A 23,582-nucleotide genomic window follows, 5' to 3' on the forward strand; every position below is an offset into this window, starting at 1 on the left:
CTGCTGTCGCCTGTCGGCTGGTCCACCGCCACGGCCTCCTCACCATTCTGCCAACCTTCAGTCCTTCCTGCTCTATCTTGTTGTCCACCCGGGCTCCCGGGCTCTTTCTTAAACACTGGCCCAATTGTGTCTCCCTTGATTAAAATTCCTTTCAGACCATCTAGTGCTCTTGTCATCTTGGGCCAACAGCCATTAAGGCACCAACTCTGACCAACTTAAGTGAAAGAGGAATTCACAGAGCAGCCTCCAGGATGGAAGGAAAAGCTAAGGTCTTGAGAAGGGCAGGAACCCAGGCTTCCCCAGGGACCTCAGAAGCAGGAACTAAAGAGCAATCTTTTCCGAGCCCAGCTGTCAGGATGAATCAGTCGGCCATTTCAATCTCCACGCACCTCCACTCAGTGGCCAGTGTATGAGGACAGGGTGTCTGATTGGACTGATTCATAGACCTGCCCCCTGGCCATGAGAGGGCCCCTAAAGGAATCACCAAGACTGGCATTAATGAGAGGGAGAGGATTCTCAGGCCAAGTAGGGGTATTAGCCAAGAGGGGAAATCGATACCAGGCAAGCAAGGACGAGACAGCCACTCCATGGCCACCCCCAGCAGCCAAAGCATCTGTGATCAGCAGAGCAACTGGCAGAGCTGAGAAGGATTGCATTCTCTGCATTCAACAGGGCCAGGAAGGAATGGCAGAAGGAGTCCCCAGCCAACCAAGGAGAAACAAGGCTTTTCTGGTCTTTAAGACAGGAACCCCAGCCCCAGGGACCCTCAGCCTACATCCCATTTTCCTCATTGCTTCTGGGCCATTATTCTACCTAAGGAAATGTAAGTGCCAAGTAGGAAGCGTGAAGGAACTTTCCCAAACTCTTACCTTTCCCCTCTGACCTGTCTTCTCCTGGCTGCTATGGGGTGGCCAGGGGGGTAGTCTGTGTGGCTGGACTAGGGTCTCGGGTCTCAGGGGCCAAGCAGGAGGAGGGCAGACTAGTATGGGTTAGAAGGCAAAGCACACTCACCCTGTCTTTGTCTTATTTCATTGTTGTGTTGTTTCTCATCTGCTCTACCCACACTGGAACGTGAGCTCCACACAGACGGAAGTCTTGTCTGTCTCACTCACTCACCGCTATAGCCCCAAGCTTGTAACAATGACTGGTGTAGAGAAAGCACTTGGCAAAATAAATATTTGTGAATGAAAGAATAGCATGTAAGAGCTATATCCCATCTCTCTCTCTGACCCTGAGTCAGAGAGGCAAGATCAGGCCTGGAACTGAGTCAAATCAGGAAGCAAGAGGAAGCCAGATCGGGGAAGAGCAGAACCCCAGATCCAGCCAGACCCAGGTCCTGGCCTGGCTCTGGCACCTGTGGGGCATGTTGCTGGACCATCCTGAGTCTCAGCTCCCTCATTTTTGAAACAGGGATCATACCACATACTTTATGCTCTTGGGCGAGGATAAATGAGAATTAAATGTGGAAAACTGACACACTGTAAGTGCCCTCCTCTCTAGAGACCCCTCCTCTCTGCCCTTGTATGCTTTGTAAGGGAGGAAATTGCTTTAACCAGATGGTGGGGATCGAAGAGTCTGTCCCCTGGTGTATATTTTAGGAGAGCAGCCTGTGAAGGACATGCCTGACCCACGTCAGGAAGTGGAGCACCAGTGATAGAAAGGCTAGGCGATGACATGTTCCAGGGCAGCAGAAGGTCTCATGCTGCAACCCCCAGCATGTCGAGCTTGCAGCTAGGAGTGGGGCCACTCCGGTGTCACCTCTGCTTCTGGCAAGGGGATGAAAAGCAATACAGAGCAGGCAATTTGAAAAAAAGAATTTTATTAGCTTCATGAGAAACAGCTGCCACGAGTCAAGACAAAGATGGTGACAGTTCTGGTGGCTTTCAACCAATGGCCTGGGAAAAGCCCACCTGTGCTCTTTATCTCCTTAGTCCAGGGTCTAAGTCAGGGTCCCAAGAACACCCAGCCCTCTTGCCCCCTTGGTGCAGGTACAGATGTGGGCAATGGATTCTCGTTAGATCATAGGTTCTCCTGCTTTGTGGATATCTCACTAAACAGGAAAATGAATCAAATTAACATTCTAGGCATTCAGATCAAGACTGAGCTGGCCTACCAGCCTCTGTTCTGGAACAGCAAGGATCAGCACAACATTCTGAACTGCCAATCAGAAAATCAACATTCTGGAGGGCTACCCAGAATTCCAGAATGCAAAATAAGAATCCCCTACCTTTCTAGATGATTTCGTCAGGAACTCCACATTTTAGAATGCATATGTCCCAAGTCAACCAGAAATGTGATATTCTAGGTTGTTAGCCAGGAACCCCATGTTCTGGCATGCCAAAGAAGAATCCCTCCTAACACTCTAAATGGTCCACCAGGAATTCAGCATTCTAGAATAACAACAAGACCACGATATTCCAGGTAATGGGTGAGAGACACAAAGTTCTAAAGGTCCACCTTGATACTCTCAATGACAAACCAAAGACCCAACTTTTGAGACTATCAACCCCGGTCTCAGCATTCTGGGATGATGAACACAAAATCCACCCTCCAGCTGCTGCTCTGCCCCTTCAGAGCTCTGTGGACGGCCGCTCCACGCCAGGCCCATCATCCTGGTGGGGGTCAGGCACGTGGAAAGAAACATAGGGACAAGTCTTGGTGTTGAGGCAGACCAGCTTCTTCAGTGTAGCTGTCTTGACCATATTGAAGCCCATCTCACCACCAAAGGTGCTCGGCTTCCAGTACTCTGGAGAGCAGATGGGATTCCCTAGGAGGCCCTTGAGGGAAAAGGGAGCCCCAATTTCTATCATACTCTCCCCAAAGATGGAGTTGGGATGGCACTTCTCCAGAAGCAGCCCTGGGTAGAACTCCAAGGCATCGATGTCTCCATACAGCTCCTCCAACTCTGCTGCAATCTCCGTCTCCCCTAAAAGAAGGGGAAGCTAGAGTCAGAGACATGGCACTGTTAAGGTCAATGTGGAGAGGGAAGCTTCTAGGCCTACCTTTTTCTGGGGAGAATATGGGACTTAAGGAGAACAATTGAATGATTGATCACATGCCCTAACATCCGGCCTGGCTGAATGACCCTTCTCCAGGGCTGATCTAGGGAAGAAATGTGCTGCTAAAGAAGACACGGAGGGCCTGGATCAGCCACCAGACAGCATGTGACCTGAAACAACTCATCTCTCTTCTCGGTGACCTGACTGCCTGGTGGTGACAACAGGGACACACTATTCATCTTGCTTCAGGCAGATTTCAAGAAGGAAAGCTGGTTCAAGTCCCTTCCTTCTGCTGGGACTCAGAGATATCATGTAACCTGTCCAAGCTCACAGAGAGATTTAGTTACAGCATCCTTTTCCCCCTCTGGACTGTCACGGGAGATTAAAGAGTGACCAAATTATGGGAAACTCATTTCCCGCTCAGTGAGACCCACATGTTGACAGACAGTGACCAAAGGGGACAGACACAGAGCTTCCCTACCCATTTCCTCCAACCCACCCTCTATAAGGCACTAGGACTCAGGTCACATTATACCCTGCTCAAACCCTTCCATGGTTTGCAACAAGGATTCCCAAACTCTTGGCTGCCCAACAGCTGGAATCTTCTTTGAAAAGAAAAGAACATAGTATATATATTATACACAGACACCTACATGACTCTTGGGCACCATGCAGGCCTACAGAATCAGAACCTCAGGGGCAGAGATCTGGGATTTGCTATTTCTAATCAGTTTTCGAATGATTCTTAGGCAGCTGGTCCATAAGTATGTATTTAGGAACCACTAGGTAGAATAAAACCCAAATTCTTTCACATAGAATCCACAGTTGGGCGCCAAGTGCCCATCCCCACCCCCACCCTCCCCACACAGAAGCACCTTGCTCCAGCCATACCCACCACTGTTCTCCCCAACAGGCTCATGCCTTATGACCTCTGTACCTTTGTACTTTCTGTTCTTCCTAGAATCCTTTCCCCCCTATTCTCCACCCAGAAAATCCCTATTTATCTCCTTCAAACCCAGCTGAGAAGTCACTTTCTTTCCCCAACCGGGTCATTTTCTCCCCTCACCACCCTCATACCAGCCCCCCAAGCATGGCGCTTACACACCTCTCGTGACCCCCCGTGGTCACAGCGCTGGGGAGGTATCACCACGCCCCCTCCGGGAACAGCAGCTCACCTGTGAGCTCCTGGAAGGACGTGTAGGGCCTCATGCCAAACCTCTTGCGGTACTCATTGAAGGGCTGCAGCCGCAGCTCTCGGGATTCCTTGATGGCCTCCACAGCCACGTGCAGGACGTGGTGGTCTATGTTTCTGCCCCCGCCAATCTGCCAAGACATAAACATAGCTGCAGTCTGAGAGTAAGGCCACGCTGTGCTGGGGGAGGAGATCGGGTCTGTCCAGGCACAGACAGAACATGGCTGCGCCCAGCAGTCACCATGTTGGGGGACCCAGCCCCAGCTCTGCTGCTGTCATGCCTTCTCAGGGACACCCCTGAGTCTTCACATTCTCATCATTAAAGTGGCAGTGGGCCAGGAAGACCTCTCCAGTGGCTCACCGGCCACACTGTTCCCCAACCCTTTGCATCTAGGTGAGAATCCCAACATCCCGATACAGAAGGTTCTGCAACTATTGGGTTCAGCAACTTGGATTCCATAAAAAAAGATGGCCAGCATGGCACCAGCCAGGAGCTCAAGCAGAGGGGAAGGGCATTCTGGCTCTGGAAGTGAAATTTGGAAGGATAGAAGGGCTTCTGAGGCAGCAAATGAGCAACAAAAGGATGGACGGATATTAGTTTGGGGGGCTGAAATTTTATGGCATTCTCCAAATCCATTCTTACCAAAGAATACAGATGCTTTATCTTTTAAGGGGGTCCTGCTAAAGAGTGTTTTGATGTTGGTTTTCATTCCCTATATCATAGTCAACAAAAATTTAGTAATTAAAAAGTGAACCACTATTCCTTATGTTCCACAAGTAAGTGAAACCATATGATAATTGACTTTCTCTGCTTGACTTATTTCACTCAGCATAATCTCCTCCAGTCCCAACCATGTTGAGGCAAAAGTTGGGTATCCATTGTTTCTGATGGCTGAGGAATAATATTCTATTGTATATATGGGGTGAACCTAGTGGTGGGTACTAAGGAGGGCATGTATCGCACGGAGCACTGGGTGTTGTACATTAACAATGAATCTTGGAACACTGCATCAAAAACTAATGATGTATTTTATGGTGACTAACATAACACAATAAAGATTAAAAAAGAAAAGTGAACCACTATTAACCAACCACCATTAGGAAAGAGAACTTCAGAGCCAGATGGTAGGAACACACAGTATCACGTCACTCCATTCATTCCAGATAAATCCACTCCTGGGAACATAGGTGACTAAGACTCTTGGTTTTCCTTCCTTCTGCCAAGACTCCAGGGTGGGGAGCAGTCATAAACTAGCAGGGAGGGAGCTGAAATCTTGCCATGAAAACCATAGTGTATACACACAAAGCTTAAATAAACAGCTCTGCCATTTACAAGATGTGGGACCATTGTGGTTTGATTTGTGGGCCCCCCCCCGAGATATGGTGAAGTCTTAACCCCCAGCACCTGTGAATGTGACCTCATTTGGCAAGAGATGTCATCAAGTGAAGATGAGATCATAGTTCCTTACATGGATCCTGACCCAATAACTGGTGTCCTAATAGAGAAAATGAGACTCAGGGAGACTCCATAGTGGAGTGATGTGTCTAAGAGGATTGCCAGTAGCCAGCAGGAGCTAAGACAATGGCATGGAACAGCTGCTCACCAGGAGCCTTCGGAGAGAGCACAGCCCTGCCCACACCTATTCTAACCTCCAGGAAAGTGAAATAATAAAATAACCTCAGCTTGTGGTCCTTTGTTATGGCAGCCCTGGGAAACTAAGGCAGGGACCTTGGGCAAATTACTTGTTTCAGTTGCATCATATGCAAAAATGGGGAAGGTAAGAGCACCCACCTGATATTGTTGTGGGGAATGAGCCAGATAGAGTACGCAAAGCAGTTAGCACAGTGTTGGTCCCACGGCAACCCCTAAGATGGCAGCCATGTGTGGCGATCATCAGGGGAGGCCTTGTTTTGTCACTTCTCATGCTCTCTTGAACATCCTGAGAGCCGACACATTTCTGTCGCCCTTCTGTCTTGGGCCAAGTACGACACCGGGACTTTTCACACAGCGTAATGGCTGTTCCTTGAAAATGCCCATACAGTCCAACACAAATCTACCATCTCTGTTCATGTCTGTGCCCCCACGGAGAACAGAGGCCATAAACCAGCCAGCAGCTGCCCACTGGTAGCAGCACATGCTAATTCCAGTCAAATTACCAGTGGCAAACCTAAATCCATGTGGTGCCACAGTGTCATGATAGTAGGGCTTGGGAACAAGGATCAGAGAGAAGCAGGGGTGAGGGGAGCTGAGACAGAGGAGACAGTGGCTTCGAAGCATGGGGGAGGGGAGATTTAGGAAGGAGCTGTTTAGAAATTCCAGGGAAAGGGCTCTTTTCATTTGCTAGGGTGGCCATAACAAAATATCACAGCCTGGGTGGCCTAAACAATGGAAATTTATTTCATCACAGTCTGGAAGCCAGAAGTCCAAGATCAAGGTGTCAGCAAGGGGGAGTTTCATTCAGAGATCTCTATCCTTGGCTCATTAGTGGCCCTCTTCTCCCTAAGTCTTCCCACTCTGCACATCTATACCCTAATCTCCTCTTATAAGGACACCAGTCATTGTAGGCGCCCACCCTCGGACCTCATTTAACTGTAATCACCTCTACAAAGGCCCTGTCTCCAAATATGTCATATTCTGAGGCACTGGTTGTTAAGACTTCAAACATAGAGTAGGGGGTGGGGACAATTCAGTCCATAACAGAGGCCTGTAATTCAATAAAGACCTACTGTGTGAAGACACTTTCACACGTATTACCAAACCCTGAATGTCTTCATGGTCCTCAAATTGCCATGCCCTCTGACCTCCAGGCCCTCGCCACGCTATCCCCTCCCCCAGAGCACGATCATCCCCAGTCATCGACACTACCGCTTTCCCTGGGAGAGCTCTATCCACCCTTTGGATCTCTGCTCAGACCTCACTTCCTTATCTACAGCTCTCAACTCTGGAACCCAAGCCTCCTCCCCAAGTACCCAGAGCCCCGATGGCTCTCTGGACTGTGGCTCTCCATGTGCCCTCATAATTCTGATAATATCAGAAAAGCACCTGGCCCAGCGCCTGACACAGAGCAAGTGCTCCCATGATGTTAGCTGTTGTGGGACTACAGTTCCTCCCCAGGGTGTCAGTGCCAAAGGGACAAGGACCCTAGAACCACGTCGGATCTTGCTTGACACTCTATCCCCAGCACCTGGTACAGAGGAATGGAGAAAAGAACAAGAGGAGTAAAGGAACAGAGGAAGGAGCATCAGAGGCTACCAGCCCCACGGAACGGAGAAGAACACTGGGATTGGGTCCAGGTCTGTCCCCTCCCCACGCCCACCTGCCCTCCCCACACTCCGCAGAGGCTCACCCGGCCAGCGCTTTGGCGAGAGAAGGCGTCCACCAGGGCCTCGACCCCATAGTCCACGAGCATGGAGGTGTTGAACAGGAACTGCTCGTAGCTGTACTCCTGGGGGCCCACCTGGAAGGAGTCGGGCATGAGCGGGTGCCAGTGGTAGAGCTGGTTGAACTCCATGGCGATGCGGTTGCGGTACTGGAACTGGGAGCTGAACAGCAGTTCCGGGTCAAACTTCAGCCGCAGGAAGTAGCCGCTCAACTGTTGCACGTACTCCTCAATCACAATCTTGATGGTCTCCCCTGGGAGGGAGGATTGGGACACGTGTCAGGGACCGTGTCACAGGGACCGGGCCACTGTATGTTCTTACATATCAGAATTCTCAGGAATAGCTTTTCCCCTGCCCTCCCGGTAACCAGCTACAGCACAAAGAGCCAGGGAAGAAACAGACCAACATTCCGTAACAGAATGAAAACGGGTTATCTAGTTAGGAAAAGAAACTGGTGATTTCAGCCAATTAGCTCTGAGACGAACTGACTTCTGGCAAATTGATCTGGAGCCATGAGACTTGCCATCAGCAAGGTCCAGAGCCTGGTGTCACCATTTCCAGCCGCCCCTCCCCGCCCCCGCCAAGCCTGGGCTGTGTCACCTCATCTGTCTGAACCTCACCTTCCTGCTCTGTACAATGTGTGTGACGACACTACGGTTGAGGCCGTTGGGAAGAGTGGACAGCAGCTGCTTGGCCCAGGGCCCGGCATAATTGGGAGTATGACCACATGCAAGCGGAAAGGAGGAGTGCTAAGTGTAGGCGTGTGGACCCCTCTCCAGCTCAGGAAGGAGCTCCCAGCGCAGCCAGGGCCTGTCTCAAATCTCCCTCTGCTGAGCAGCCTTGGAGAGTTCACTGAACCTCGCTGAATCTTAATTTTCGCAACAAGGGCAATCGTATCTGATTAGTAAGGTTGTTGGGGAGAATTAACCAAAGCCCTGGATATACAGGTTCATCCCCTTTGGCCACAGTTTCCACTCCAGGCTATATGCCGGACAGTCTCCAGCCACAGCCTTGCCCTCTCTGATCAAAGTCTCTGAAATGCTGGGGCTTCAGAACCAGCCCCTTCTCCTTCCTCAGGCTGTTCCTATCTCTGATGCCTGGCTCATCCAGGCTCTAGTGAATCAGGCAATATAATTGGGACCAGCCATGCCCAGTGATGCCCAGGGGCAAGGGAAAGGGATCACTGGTGACTCAGAATGAACACGGTCTGGCCAGGAGTGTCAGAGACCAAGCTCCCAGGCAGGAAACCATCTGACATTTTAGGCTGCAGACTCGCCCCCGTAGGGGACACAAAAATATCCTGTCCCTGAGTCACCCAGAAGCTCCAAACTTTGAGAAGACAGACACAGGCAGGGCAGAAACATAAGGCTTCCTGAAGGTGGACCGGCTGGAGTCTGACATGCACAAGCTGGGGATGTCGCTGTGTGCCCCTGGGGCAGGAGACGGGGAAACAGAGTGGGGTACCTGATCAACTCTGCGGCAAGTCACTCCACTAATGATGAACCATCACGGCCACCCATTCTCCGAAGGCCTCCTACATGCTCAGTGCTTATCAGATCCCAACAAATCCTTACAACCTACATTATACCTAATATCCAGATTTGGAAACTGAGGCTCACACAGCAGAAGGGGCCTGGTCAAGATCTAATTGCTAGAAAAGCAGAGGAGCCTGGGTCCTAATCCCAGCTCTCTCTCCTCCCCAGCCCCTCAGCACCTGCTCTTCGGGACAGAGGGCATGACCTTCCAGGACAGGCATGGGCTCGAGTCCTCACCGATGAGGATGAGGCGGGCCGTCTGGAAGAGTTGCTCATCAGGCCAGGTGGGGTGCTCGGCCTTCAGCAGGTCACACACGCGGTTGTGTTCACGCAGCCAGATCGTGGCATAGAGCATGAGCCCGGGAAGCAGCCCAAACACCTCCTGGCCCACAGCCATCTGGCTCTGGGGCGGAATGCCCCGTGGGTAGTGCATCAGCACAGGCGCCTCCTCCACTGATGGCGGGTACATTTCTCCATCCAGCACCTGTGGGACGGGGCCACCTGACAACCTGCAGACAGGGTGCGTGTGCAGGCGACCTGCACCTGCCGCTGGCACCCTCCCTACTTACAGCTCCCGGAACACCCAGAGCAACTGCCCAGCCTCCCTAACCAAGATGGTCTGATTCTGATTCTAGTTCCTAAGTCTTTCTTAGGACGTTAGGACGGGTCCCTTTCCCTCGATCCCACTGCCCCACCCACGTCTCACCCACCCTCCCCTCCATGCTGACCCCTCTCGGCAGTGGCTCCCTCTGTCGACCCTTGCCCCCCAGGCAGTCCAGTCCCAGGACCGCAGCCAGAGGAATCCTTTCAAAAACCCAAAGTTAGTCTCATGCCCTGGCTTTAAACCCTTCTAAGTCCTCTCTCTGCCCTTGGCTGAAATCCTAAACACGCCCCACAGGTGTTCTCCACCCTCACCAGCATTCATTCAGGGGCCACGCTCCTGAATGAGAAGAGCTCCTGCTCTTCTCCAACTCCAGGCACTGCCCGCCTGGAAACCCCTTTTCCCCCTCCTGGCCTCCTGAACTCCGCCCCATCCTTCCTTCCCGCTGCTCTTGCTTTATCTGACCTTCCGACTGCCCCAATCTCTGATCACTCTCGTGGCTTCTCCCTAGTGTGTGAGAAGTCTCCAAATATGGCAGCTTTTTCATTTGGGAAGGGGGGGAACAACATGCCAAGAACCGTTCTTTGCCTTAAAGGTTCAGCTGTGCCCTTTTTGCTCGGGCTTTGCATTGTTTAGATTTGTGTGGCCCAATATGGTCTCCGTTAGTCACGCAGAGCTGCTGAGCCCTAGAAAGGTGTGGGTGTGAGTGAAGACCTTAATCTGCAACTTTACTTAATGTAGATTTCAGTCTTTAAAACCGAGCCTTCAGCAGCTGGAAAACCATCAACTGTGCTCAGAACAACCTGGGCACATGAATCTACTTTTCAGCTGTAACTTTATGAAATCCACAGATCGGATATCTCCGATGAAGAGTTGGAAACTTTTTCAACTGAAATGTGCTGTGACTATAAAATATAGGTCAGATTTTGAAGATCTAGCATGGAAAAAAAAAGTGAGATTATTGTATTAATGATTCCTGTATTGATTCCACATTGAAATGATCATCTTCTGGCTATACATGGGGTTAAATAAAATATATTACTGAAATCAATTTCACCTGTTTCTTTTTACCTTTTTTAAGGTGGTCACCAGCGAAATTTTAATGACCTATGTTGTTCCCATTGTGTTTCTAGTGCTAGCGCAGACAGAAGCTGGCACCCTGGTGTTTGGGTGAGGCTCCTGATGGGCCTGAAGGTCAGGGCCCATTAACTGTCATGGTCACTGCTCAGACACCTGCGCCAGGCGCATGATAGTATCCAAATGATATGGTGGGAAAATTCAGTGTATATCTGCAGAGGGCAACGGTCCCTCTCCTACCAAGGCCCAAATCTACCTCCCAGGATAACATGAGAGGTCATGTCTTCTCCTGCCTGGCACCTTCTTCCAGGGTTCACACCTCCAGCTCCTGCAACTGGCCTCCTAGGCCACCACTCAGGGCCCCCGACAGCCCCTGCCAGGGAAGACCACAGGAGGCCTCCCCCACCACCTGTCCACAAGCCCAGCGCTACCTGGTACTTGAGTTTCCCATCCTTAAAGAGCCGCAGCTGATACTGACGTTCAAGGTTGTCCCCATAAATGTGGCCAAGATCTACCTGAGGAGAGAAAGAGAGTCCACTCAGATCACCAGGTGCTACCTCAGCAGCAATGACCTGCACATGCTAAGTTAGGTCCAGAGAGGTCCTGAGCCCCTCCTAGGTACTCACCCCATGGCCCAAGGCCTTGGTGAAGCCAGGACCCATCTTGCCAGAAGTTTTGAAGAACTGATGGGTGAAGTGTTGTGCAAAGAAGGCGAACATGAGGTTGGTGCCTTGGGGGTCAGGTATGAACTTCCTCCTGAGCAGGAAGCGATGGCCCAGGAGCTGGGCATCTGGCAACTCCTTCTTCCCTGGTTGGGGAGGTGGGAAGGGGCAGTAGCTGCCTCCTGCCTCAATCTCCCCACCCCAGGGCCTTCTGGGCTTACCGGACCAAACCGGTCTACACAGGAATCCCAGAACAGCCTTCCCTCCTACCGGATGGCCCCTTGCACCTTCTCTACCAAAAGACCCTAGAAGTATTTACAGGTGAAACAGCATGATATTAGGAATTGGCTTCAAAATACTCCATAAAAAGTAAGAGGGGTAGATGAAATAAGATAGGCAAATTATGGGTATGTGTGGAAGAGAGGGAAACATCTCAACTTCCGTGCGTGTTTGCAACTTTGAAAAAGTTAACCAAAAAGAAAGGAGAAAGAAAAGTAAGTAAACCAAGAAGGAAGGAATGAACAGAGGAATGGAGGAAGGAACAAACTTGGACTCCCTGGCCCTTGAGCAAAGGTAGCCTATGTTTGAGACCGGGTAGCCACCTGCTGACTGTGTGAACATGAAGAATTCATTTCATGTCTCTGAGCTTCCAAGTCTTCATCTGTAAAATAGGGCAAATGATACCTATTTTATGTAGTATTTTGAGGAGTGCATGAGATAGTGTGAACATGACTGAGAACTGATGAGATAGGGTCTTATAAATCAAAGATCTGCGAACTTCCAAACTTTTTCTGTAAAAAGCCAGAGAGTCAATATTTTAGGCTTTGCCAGCATATGATCTCTGTTCCCTTCTACCCTGCTTTGCTGTTTTAGCAGGAAAACAGTCCTAGATGAGACCTAAACAAATGAGTGTACGAAGTTCTAATAAAACTTTATTCATGAAACAGGGAATGGACTGGACTTGGGCTGTGGGCTGGAGTTCGCCAGCCTATTTTAAAAGATCCCAGTCTTTCTGTCTGGGGTAGAAACAACAGGTCATCTTGAAACAGGTGTTTGTCATCATGAGGATAAGTATTAAGAGCCTTCCCTGAGGGGCACCTGGGTGGTTCAGTGGGTTAAAGCCTCTGCCTTTGACTCAGGTCATGATCACATGGTCCTGGAATCGAGTCCCGAATCTGGCTCTCTGCTCAGAAGGGAGCCTGCTTCCTCCTCTCTCTCTCTCTCTCTCTGCCTCTGCCTATTCGTGATCTCTCTCTCTGTCAAATAAATAAATAATATCTTTAAAAAAAAAAAAAAAAAGAGCCTTCCTTGGGGCGCCTGGCTGGCTCCAGTCAGTTAAGCATCTGCCTTTGGCTCAGGTCATGATCTTGAGGTCCTGGGATCGAGCCCCATGTCGGGCTCCCTGCTCAGCAGGGAGTCTGCTTCTCCCTCTCTCTCTACCCCTCCCCCACCACTTATGCTCATTGTCATTCACACTTTCTCTCTCAAATAAGTAAATAAAATTCTCTTTTTTTAGATTTTATTTATTTATTATTTTATTTATTTATTATTATATTATATATAATATTATATAATATATAATATTTTATTTATTTATTTATTTATTTATTGACAGAGAGACACAGTGAGAGAGGGAACACAAGCAGGGGGAGTGGGAGAGGGAGAAGCAGGCTTCCCGCTGAATAGGGAGCCCAGTGCAGGGTTCAATTCCAGGAGGCTGGGATCATGACTTGAGCCAAAGGCAGTCGCTTAACGACTGAGTCACTCAGTCAGGCACCACAATAAATAAAATCTTTATAAAAACAACAAAAAAAGGCTTCCTTCCTTAATTTTGGCAATGTCAGATGAGTCAGTATGCAATGTGTTTTGGTAAAGACATCCTTTCATAATACCTCAAGTGAGGCCCAATGTTGAAGGTTCAAGATCAAAAGAACCTCTCCGGATTGAGATGGCTGACTGCTTTCCTCTGGCAGGCAAGGAGCTCAAGCACCCAGAGGAAACTCACCAGAGGGTAAATTGGAGGGAGTGGTCTGCACCATATAATCTGGAATCATCACTCAGATTGACAGTGAGCTAGGACTGGTTCTTGAAAAGTGTGGCAGAGTCCAGAAACTCTGCAAGACCCAGCTATCTGGTAGGTATAGTCGGTAAACATACGAGTGCAAACCACCAGAAGAGTGCCTCTGAGACCCAACGAAGGACTTCAGTACATATATGCCAGGTTCTGCGCCAGCAAAAATGCGCAACCACAGGGCTGCGGGGGACAGGTGTTCAACAGCGACACCATGTGGCAGGAAGCGATGGCAGTGGCGGACCCATGTCTCTTTTGTCCCCTCTATACTTGAAGCAGATTTCATGCCTCTGAACTGAGTTAAACCCCTGGGTTTGGGGGCGATCAAGATGGTGTAGGAAGAAGGACTTAATAGGAAGGACTCCTGACAATGAGACCAAGTGGGCTCTTAGGCAACTAAAGGAAAAACCTCTGACTTTATGTGTAAGCTACACTGGTGAAGCAGGGCAAGAGAGTTACATCAGTAAAAAACCAAACAGGGAGTTAGCACCCAACAATTGGCACATTATTCCTTCCTTCCTCACCCCCATTCTGGCAGGATCCCGCTGATTCAGGAGACAAGTTTCAAGCAAAGAAGCACCCTGGAAATACGGAAGCAGTAGTCTGACTGTGCTCTGACTTTCTAGATGACATCAGCAAGAGTCTCCACCACCCTTTCCTGTCCTCATTCCCCAGCCCTGTCCTTGTCTGTGGTTCTGGATAAGTCATATGTCTTGCCTTGGTCCACCCATCTGGGAAATGGGTCAATAATCGGTCTTGCACCCGTTTTTTTCCCAAAAAGAACAGAGCCTCTCCCGTGACCCCTAGACCCAGCCTCTAACCCCGTCTCCATTACCTTTGGTCCCCATGGGCGTGGGGCAGTCTTGGGGCACAGAGGGCAGTACACGCGTGTAATAGCTCACATTGGAGAAGGACTCCCAGCTGATGTAGTCATGCGCTATGTTGTAGGTGGGGGGGCTGGGGATAAGGTTGGAACGCGCTGCAGAGGGCGAAAACAGTGGTGACAAGGGGATTCCCCTCTCCAGTTCTCCCCCCCCTTCCCTGCCTCGTCTTGAGTTGGGCTTGTTGAATTTGGCATCATAGTCTCCCCACCCACTGTCCTTATCGAACGCTAAGAATTCCAAGTGCTGGCAGGACTTCCTGCTCCCCAGATCCGGGGGGCTCTGCTCTCCGCCCACCTGTGAGTACCAGGCGCATGAGTGTATCACGGATGAAGGTGGCATTGATGAACTCCCAGAACCAGCGCCCGTGCGTCAGCAGGAAGTGGAGGAAAGAGGGGCTGGGTCGCAGCCAATTCCGAAGCCAGGTCCACAGCTCGGCTGCAGGGGCAGTGGGAACCACTCAGGCGGGGCCTCCTGGCAGGACCAGAAGGAGCCGGGGTGGAAGACAGGAACTGGAGACAAGGCCAAGATGGAAGCGGGCAGAACATACAGGGCAGGGCAAAGATGGAAGCTTGGGGGAGATGACAGAGCAGAGCCAGAAGCAGATGTGAGGGCAGAGCCAGGACACGAGGTGGGCCGGGAGGGAGAGCTCTGCTGTGGCTGGGTCAGGGGGAGGGTCAGAAGTCAAAGTCAGGCGAGTAAGGAGGACCGAGCATAGGCCGGAGGTGAGGGCAGAAATAGGGGGGAGGGGTCTCCAGATAAGCCCAGGGGAGCAAGGGGGGCCAGGACAAGAGTGGGGGCAGAAGGCCCGGCTCACGGATGGTGCAGTTGGGGCCAGAATAGCCCGTGCGGGTGCAGTCACACTGGTAGCGGTCAAGGCCGAAGCGGACGCAGATCCCCTGGTGCTGGCATGGGTAGTAACAACAGGGGTTCACTGCAGGGGAGAAGCAGAGATCAGAGATTACGCTAGAGCTACCCCCAAGCCACGTCCTGCCCCTGATGGGGAAGTGTGGGGCCACAAGTCACAGCTCTGTCCTCACTCACTCAGGGGCCCTCTCTGGACTTCAGGGCTCACCTCAGGGTCCTCTCTGTTCCAGTTATGCACAGGAGGCTCCGGCCCTACCCTGTTTGGGCCCTGCTCTAGTCTCCAGAGGGAAGTTTGGGCCCCCAGAGGAGGTCCCCCCTCCTCCTTGCCACCATCAGAGTTGGGCAGGGGAAGAGTCCAGACCCCAACCGTGACACCAGAGGTTAGCAAACAACTAACAAGATGCTGCAGCCACAGGCTTCTAGAGCGCTCACTTCCGGTCATGTCAGAGCCCAGCACCAAGGGCAGGGTTTGTGGAGTTCAGAAAAGAGATAAGGAAGGCTGGGTTCTCTCACACCAGCCCCTAAGCTCAAGGTACCTGGACACTAGGAGGACAGGGTCGCCCACCTTTCCTCTATTTTTGCAGAAGTGAGGGAAGAGCAGGAATCTTTATGCCCACTTGCAGATACGGAAACTGAGGCCAGACAAGCAGAACCCCACACAGGTCACCCAGCAAGTCCCACTAGACCAATTTCCCTTCACTTCCTTCCCACCGCCCCCTGACTGGACACTCCAGAGCAAGGAAAGAAGTTTCCCAGATCCCCACAGACAGAGTATGGGTTTGAGGGGAGTCCCAGATGCCTCAGCCCAGCCTTGGCCCATGTCAGAGTGGATTCTGGGCTCTAGGATCTGGAGGAAGGTCAGGGACCAAGGAAACAGGAGAGCTAGGGTTGGAAAAATCTCCTGAGGAGGTGTGTGGAGTTCTGGCATCAACCTTCCTGCCTCCTGGAGAAATCCCCACCAGTAAGTCCCTCTTGGTGTCTAAACAGGTCCTGCTGACCACAGTCCCTTTGCTCAAACCTTCCCTGCTTGAGTGATTCTTCAACAGTAGAGTTAGAGACTTCTCAGAGCTCATTTGGTGTTCATTACAGCTCAGTGAGGGAAACTGAGGCATGGGGAGAGGTGAAGGCTTGACCAAGGACACAGAGCAGAGAAGGGTCTCCTGCAGACCCAGGTCCTCTGGATCCTGGCAGGACCTGATTCCCTGGCCTCACACAGAAAACAACAGACTCCCTTGAGCAAACACATTCCCTCATCTAAACTCAGAACCAATATTACAGGGAACTCCTAGTCTTTGTACAACTGATTACCGGGGACCAAAGGGTAGCAACAGGCAGCAGAAGGGTGCTGTGATAGAGGGCATGACCCCGGGCAGAGACTGACAGCCACATCCCACGCCCCCCACCCCATGCACCCAGGAGTGCCAGAGAGTAAGAAGAGAATCACACAAATCATGCAAATAGTTTTGCTTAAGCCCCGGCCACTCCCCAGGGCCCCACAATGGCATCTCTGTGGAGCCGTGTAGGGTTGCAGGAGGAAAGGGCCGACGGGAAGAGGGCTGGACAGAATGGCCTTATCAAGCTGACACAGGCAGACCCAGCAGACTCGGCCTCCCCTCCCACAGCCACAGGTCCAGAAACGCCAAGGGAGGGGGAGCGGATAATCGCCCCAGCTAGCTCGGGGCTCTGGAACTCTCCTCACTGACTCCTCCTGCCCTGGACGCTCTGCCCACCTGCTTACTTCACCTGCCCAGAAGGCCCCAGAGCCCTCCGCTGCCTGGCTCCCAACCCTGGCACAGGAGGCACTCTGTCACAGATGGATCTGTCCTACACTAAGCAGGCACGAGGCTAAAAGCCCAGCCCTTCTCTTGAGTGTTTCCCCCTTCCTGATTCCAGCGGGGCTCTGCCAAGGTCCTCAAGAGGTGTGGCCCATTCCTGAGCTTCAAAGCCATAAGATCTTCCATCCCTCGCCCAGACCACTGCTCTTCCCTAACAAACCCCTCCTGGGCCATCTGACCCTCCCAGTGAGCTCACACCTTGCTCATGCCTTGGCTCCTCCAGAAAACCTCCCCTGAATGTCTTTTGCCCAGTTCCATGCTCCCACTCACCACCAGGAGGCCCCGGGGAGAGGGGGCCATACCTCCCCCAGTTCCTCCTCCCGCACCTTCCCAGCCCTGGTGGCTGGCTCTGAGGGCTAGCCTGGAGCCTTCCCGCTTCCTGCCCTAGAGCTCTGCCCGGGGCTCCTGCCCACATCCCTCTCTGGCCATGAGAGGCTGTGTCAGATGGAGGCTCCTCCCTCCCAGACCTGCTGTCCAGCTTTCCCTCCCTCCTCCTCCATGATCTTTCCATAAACACCAGCTGCCCGGAGCTGGAAATACTCTCCCCAGTGAGGACAATGGCTGCCACCGGGGTCCCAGGGTGTCCAGGTGGACAGAGAGGAGCCTGAGTGCCTCTTGCCCGGGGTGAGCCTGACCACATTGGGCCATCACAGTTGCCAGGAAATCCGGGGCTCTAGCAACCACTCCACAGCCTTTCATCCCCACTGCCTCCCCCTGACCCCCCCCCGGCCCCCCAACTCTTCATCTGCCCAGTGCTCCCAGGAGGATGGAGGAGACTCCCTGGGGCACGAAGGAGGAATGTGAGGTTCACTCACAAGAGACCAGCCCCAAGCCCCACAGCTTTGAAGTTGCAGAACCAAGACCTGGACTCCTTTCTCTTTCCCTCTCTTCTTGCCCCGGAGGTTCTCAGGCCCGGATCTGGGGAAGAGATGGCGTTTGCCATCCCCCGCCGCAATGAGAGCTCTGGAACTCCTCACACAGAAAAGCTTCCCTTCATGAGTGCTTTTCATGTGTGCTTTCATGCCAGCTCAGTGGTGGGCTCAGCGGAGGGCGCCCTGTGTAATAAACGATCCAGAAAGAGAACGGGGGAGACACAGGCTCCAAATCCACCGAGGTCCCAGCACAGGGCCAGGGGCCAAGCGGGTGCTGGGGAAATGGATCAAGAGAGTGGCTGCCCTTTACTGGTTGTCTGTCTTTGGGCAAGTCCCGTCCACTCCCTGGGCCTCATTTTGCCCAAATATCCCAGAAAGGGGATGGAGCAGGCAGGCTCTAAGATGCCTCCTTTCCTGCCTCCCCTTCTTCTCTACGCTGGGTCAAGCATACCAGTCTCCACATATCTCCATTATTGGCATCACCATGAGTCCCCCACCCTGCTCTCACTGAATCCTCAAGGCACCCCACAGGCAGAGTTAGCTGACCACTCATCCTGCCCATATTCCCACAGATGAGGACTATCTAGTACTGCCTGGTTCCAGAACTTTCTGAGGATTCAAGCAAGGAAACGTGTCCCCCCTCCCCCCCCCTGCCCAGGAGTTAGGGCTCTGGGCACCGTGGGGGAACACTATGTCCTTCAGGATGCAGAGGCCCCGGGTAGCAAGAGGCTCAGCTAAAATTCCCTAAGAATAATATTTAGAGAAGCTCAGGCACTTGGCAGCCAAAGAGAGGAAAAAAAAAAAGACCCTGACTAGTCAGGCCTGCGCCCCAGCCCCTACACCCAGCTGGGTCGGCAGGGAGAGGCCAGCCGCCCCCACACCAGGCCCCAAGAGCTGGGCTCACAGATGGAAGAGGCTGCGGGAGAGGAAGCCCTGTCCAGGCCCTCAGACCCAGCTGGGGCTGCAGATACGAGGGCAGCGGGCTGCAGGGAGGCCTGGAACAGCCCAGGGTCCGCCACCGTGTGCCGGGGCTAACTGCCTCATGTCCCTCTTGCTGGCACAGAGCTCTGATTGCCAGGTCGTGCCATCTCCTTAGCCCAGGAGAGAACACTAAGCCAAGTCCAGGTGCTGGGTGAACTTGAGCATTTAGATGCCCCTGGCACGGCCCTGCCCTCCCAGCCAGACTCAATCTCCTCCCCCCATGAGAAGCAGAAGCGATGTCTTCCCCTGCCTCCTGCCCCCAGGGGAGTCTGCAGCCCTCATCTCCCGGGGGGTCAGCCTCAGCTGTACCTCTGAGGGCACGCACAGGCTCTGGCTTTCCGGGCAGAGGCCCAGGCCTCATGGACCTCAGTTCCCTCACGGACTGGCAGGACAAGTAGAAGCCCTGCATCCAGTTCACCACCGCTCTTCCCCTGGCTCTTGCCAGCCCTCCCGAAAGGCTGCCTGGCCTCTGGTCTCAGCCCCAAGTCACCCGTCCGACCCACTTACCCTTGGGCCCGAGTCCTGGCTCCTCACCCACATTCAAAGGCCCTCACCAGCCAGCACCTGCCTCTTGTCCTACTGCTCACTATGCTCCCGTCTGCCTCCCCAGGTCCCAGCTTTATTTAGGCTTTAGCTCTGCCATTGCGTCCATCAGAAAGCCCTTACGGAGTCTCAGAGTAAAGCCTCATGGTAAAGTCCCTCTTGCCACCACTCACCACCTCCTTCAGGGTCCAGGGCAGATATCAGCACATTCAGGAAGCCCCCCTGGGTTCCTCACACGGGATAGGGACCTGCTTTCTCCCCCGAGCCTCACACACCCCTGTGTGTCCCTCAGTCATGGCCCTGACCCCCTCGGAGGACAGTCTGTTGGCATTTCGAACTCCCCGGGAGATGGTGGGCCCCTCCCAGCTCCCTGCCTCCAGCTCCAGCCAAAATCTTAAATCAAGCCCTTGGGAATGTTTGTGAAGTGAAAAGAATAATTCCATTTAAACATTTATGATATAAAGATAAGTCAAAAAGACAAAAACAAAACGGCACAGACCTTGCTGGGCTTGCTGGGCATTTGACGACACAGAGGAAGACAGGTGGGCCAGGCCTTTGTATCCTAAGGGGTGGGGGAAATGGGCGAGGTTGGGGGGCTGGATGGGGCCGCAGAGGAAGTGGTATGCCAATCTAGGGGCTGACAGTCCAGCCACTGGGGCAGCCTGATCAGCCCCTGGCTCTGCTGCTGGGGGTCTCAAATACCTGAGCTCTCTCCCCTCTGGGCCTCAGCTCTCCCTTCTGTAGAATGGGTCGGACACATCTCCCTGGCGGGACTGCTGGAACCACCACAAAGTGGAGGTCCATAACTGGGCTTTGTAAACTGAAAAGTGCGGCCACACGAGCCCTCTTTGTCTCCTTCCCACTTACTGGGCCTTTGCTCCCACCCAAACTCTGGAGCACCCTCCACCCTCTTCCTGGCCTCCCCAAACGCTACACACTCCAACGCTTTCCGCTAGGAAACCTGGTCTGATCCACAGTCCACGCAGACCTCTTTCTCCTCTCCTCTCCTCTGAGCCCCAGATCTCTACCGCATCAGGAGAGAAAGCTCAGACTCCTCTTTCCACCCCCACCCCTGTCCTCTCTTGCCCCCATTTCACAGATGGGAATGGACACCCAGAGGGGGACGGCTCATACAGCTAGGTTGGTGGAGGAAGCTGCGTCCAGGCCTTACACACCTGCATGCGTGCGCGTGCGCACACACACACACATACACACACATACACACACCAGCCGTAAGCTAGGGGAGAGAGACTGGCTGAGATGGAGCTGAATTCCCTCACCAGGAACCTGGCACATGCATGGTGGGGGGCAGGAGAGGTGGACTTTTACAGGATCTGACTTTCCCCATCATCTTCTGGGTGATGAAACCAGGGTCCACCCAGGGAAGTGGCACAGGGGAGTGGGGGGGGGGGGGCACTCTGTGGAAAGACCTTGCAAAGTACCTAGAGTAAGACAGATTCAAGTTCAAACCCTCAGCCCACCATCTGCTGTAGGAGCTAGAGAAAATAATGGCGCCTCCCTGAGCCTAAATGACCTGTCCTTGGGGGACCTCATAGCAGAGGATTTAAACCTCAGGGAAGCAACCCAGATCTGTAAATGTATTTCCACCTCCATTCTTTGCCAGAAGGGCTGGTGTACCCAGGACCCTCACCAAGAGAGGTCTTCTCCCTTGGGGCTGAGAATCTCCATGGAGCCCCAGAAAGTTAGAGGCTGGAGAGAGAGAACTTGCCAGCGGGCTTTCCTCCTGGTGCCTGCTGCTTCCTGGGAAAGAGGCCCTCCGACCCCGCAGAAAACAGCTGGGTTGTTGGGGCGGGGGTTGGACAGCTAGGGGCCCAGAACAGGTGAGGGGGCTGGAGAGGGGCTGTCCCTTCTCACGCCGGGCAAGAGATCCCAGTCTGCACTTTCCCCTCAAAAAACTCCTGTAGCGCCCTAGCCAAAGCCACACACCAGGGCGACGGGATGGGGGTGGGGGTCGTATTCAGAGAGCCCCTCTCGGACCGGCAGCCTCAGCGCCCTCCCCCATCCCAGGCACCTAGAGCTGAAAGGGGAAGCTGGGCCGGCCCCAGAGGAGAACAGGGGGAGGTGCCAGGCAAAGGCGCAGGACAGGGGGCTTCCCCGGGGGAGCCAGGAGAGAGCCGCCTACCCGGCGTCTGGGGGTCCACGGGCAGGACTTGGGGCGGCGGCAGCAGCAGCAGCAGGAGCAGCGGGAACCGGAGCAGGCGACTCCTCCCTGCAGAGTGAGAGAGGTTAGGGCTGAGCCTTGCATTCGAAGCTCCACCAGGAAGCAAAGAGGATTCCCGGGGGCCTCAGGGTCCGACTCACGGCTCATAGTTTGAGGAGGCTGATGCGTGTGGGACGCGGACGGCCGGCTCCTGGGGTGCGTCTCTGCCCGGGAGCTCTGGCCCGTCCCGCCCCCCTCCCCATTCCCTGGCTCCACCTCTCCAGCCAGCTGTCACCTCCGCGCCCGACACCGCCCACTTCCTCCGCTCCCGCCCTAGCCACAATATTTTATTAATTATTCTGATTGCAACTAAAGCGGTTTTTCACCCGAGATCCTTGAGGCACTTGAGCCTTTGAAGCCCCGTGATGCCAGAATTGTGCCCATTTCGGTAGATAGGAAACTGAGGCCCAGAGATTCCGTGCAAGGTCACCCAAGGCTTCAAGGCAGAACCGAGAGTATCTCAGGCTGGAAGCGCTGAAAAGAACCACACGCCTTGGCCCCCAGAGAAGAAAGGAGCTCGACTGCTCCTTGTGTCTGGACTGCAAATTGTTTCTGGATGGGAAACCTGCTTCCCCAGGACAGATCTAGGGGGCTCTGCCCTAGGAGGCCACATGTCTGCCTGAACGTCTGCTACCAGAAATGAAGAGCCCAAGCTCCAAGTCCAAGAGACCTGAGCTCAAATTCAGACTCACAGCGTACCAGCTGTGTCACCTGGGACCTGGTGTTTACCCTTTCTGGTCTTCAGTATTCTCATCTGAGAAATGGGGATAATCATAAGGAGCATCTCGGAGGACTGACGTCAGAAGCAGTGAGATCACGCATACAAGTCTACTGATGCAATGGTGGCTTACTGGGAGGCACTGTTTTCATAGATCTCCCAACTCTGATTTCACGGCTGCCACTCTAGCTGGACTCCTATCTACCTGCTGAGTTTCCGGAACACCAGCATCCGGTTCCTCAATTTTATAGCTGGGGCAACAGATCTAGCAGGGGGGAGGAATGGGCTCCAGGTCACCCAGAGTCTCCTGGCCCACGAATTTTCTCCCTTGGTCTCCCCAGCATACTGAACTGTCCTGTGGTCTCCACTTCTGAGTCCTTGTGCCAGTTCCCAGGGTGGGAGGGTGAGCACCACAGGTGCAAGGTGGGAACCATGCCAGGTGGGAAAGGTGAGATGTGCCGGAAAGCCCCTCCTATGTCCCCACCCGAGGTGTTCCCATGCTCCACTGGGACAAAAGCCAGCTGCCCCAGGGAGACAGAGCAAGCCAGGGCAGACCTGGGGAGGGAGTGGGGCAGAGAGAGGGCCTAGGGCCCTGGGGTGCTGGGACAGGCTTAAGCTTCCCCCCACACACACACAAACCCCATCCCCACCCACAGATTCAGGGCCCCCTGGTGAGGAGCCGTAAGTCATGGATGATCAGCAAAAGGGATGGGGTCCGGGTAGAGATTCAGTGGTCCAGGTACCAAAGAAAAGGGGGCTTTCTGGTGCTAAAGGAGAGAAGAGCTTGAATGAGACCCATTTCTGCTACTGGGTCCTCCCTCCCTTAAGGCTCTGGGCCCAGCAATTTCCCTGCCTGGCCCTTCTGCTGACTCCTTATTCCCAAGCCAACCTCTAGACTCAAAGGGGAAAGCGCTTGGGTGGCTCTGGCCTTGGGAGAAAGAGGCTGGGAGTCTGGAGACTCGAATTCAAGGCTCCGTTCTTCCAGGGACCAACCTGAGACAAGTCTCTGCCCCTCTCTGGGTGGCCGTTTCCCTGTCTGAACAACACACAGGTCAAATCAGATGGCCTCTGAGAACAGGTCTGGCGTGGAGTGACTGGGTCCTCACTGTGGTCAGACTCTGTGTCTGGGGCTGGAGATATCGAGAT

General features: G+C 53.2%; 1 protein-coding gene across 3 annotated transcripts; it reads right to left on the reverse strand.

Annotated features, from left to right (window-relative positions):
* Positions 1-1,802: 1,802 nt before the first annotated feature.
* Positions 1,803-21,952, reverse strand: PTGS1 (prostaglandin-endoperoxide synthase 1). 3 transcript variants are annotated; one of them, XM_059142274.1, is made up of 12 exons: positions 21,820-21,952; positions 21,641-21,727; positions 19,997-20,059; positions 15,217-15,333; positions 14,697-14,837; positions 14,354-14,497; positions 11,412-11,593; positions 11,217-11,300; positions 9,345-9,591; positions 7,539-7,825; positions 4,175-4,322; positions 1,803-2,926 (listed from the first exon to the last, which is right to left on the reverse strand). In XM_059142274.1, the coding sequence occupies exons 1-12, from the start codon at positions 21,824-21,826 to the stop codon at positions 2,571-2,573; spliced, it is 1,863 nt and encodes a 620-aa protein (XP_058998257.1). In that variant the 5' UTR covers positions 21,827-21,952; the 3' UTR covers positions 1,803-2,570. The 3 variants fall into 3 exon arrangements, with proteins under 3 accessions (XP_058998257.1, XP_058998259.1, XP_058998258.1); XM_059142276.1 differs by lacking the exon at positions 19,997-20,059; XM_059142275.1 differs by lacking the exons at positions 19,997-20,059; positions 21,641-21,727; positions 21,820-21,952 and adding an exon at positions 17,372-17,531.
* Between the last annotated feature and the right edge of the window lie 1,630 nt (positions 21,953-23,582).

The sequence above is a fragment of the Mustela lutreola genome, chromosome 12 (assembly GCF_030435805.1).
Source record: "Mustela lutreola isolate mMusLut2 chromosome 12, mMusLut2.pri, whole genome shotgun sequence".
Taxonomy (NCBI): domain Eukaryota; kingdom Metazoa; phylum Chordata; class Mammalia; order Carnivora; family Mustelidae; genus Mustela; species Mustela lutreola.

Excerpts from the sequence above, each read along its gene's own strand:
- PTGS1 (XM_059142274.1), bottom strand. Across the intron at positions 14,838-15,216 it reads TGGCCCCAACTGCACCATCC|CCGAGCTGTGGACCTGGCTT; the intron begins GTGAGCCGGGCC and ends CTGCCCCTGCAG. Across the intron at positions 11,594-14,353 it reads CACGCCCATGGGGACCAAAG|GGAAGAAGGAGTTGCCAGAT; the intron begins GTAATGGAGACG and ends CTCCCCAACCAG.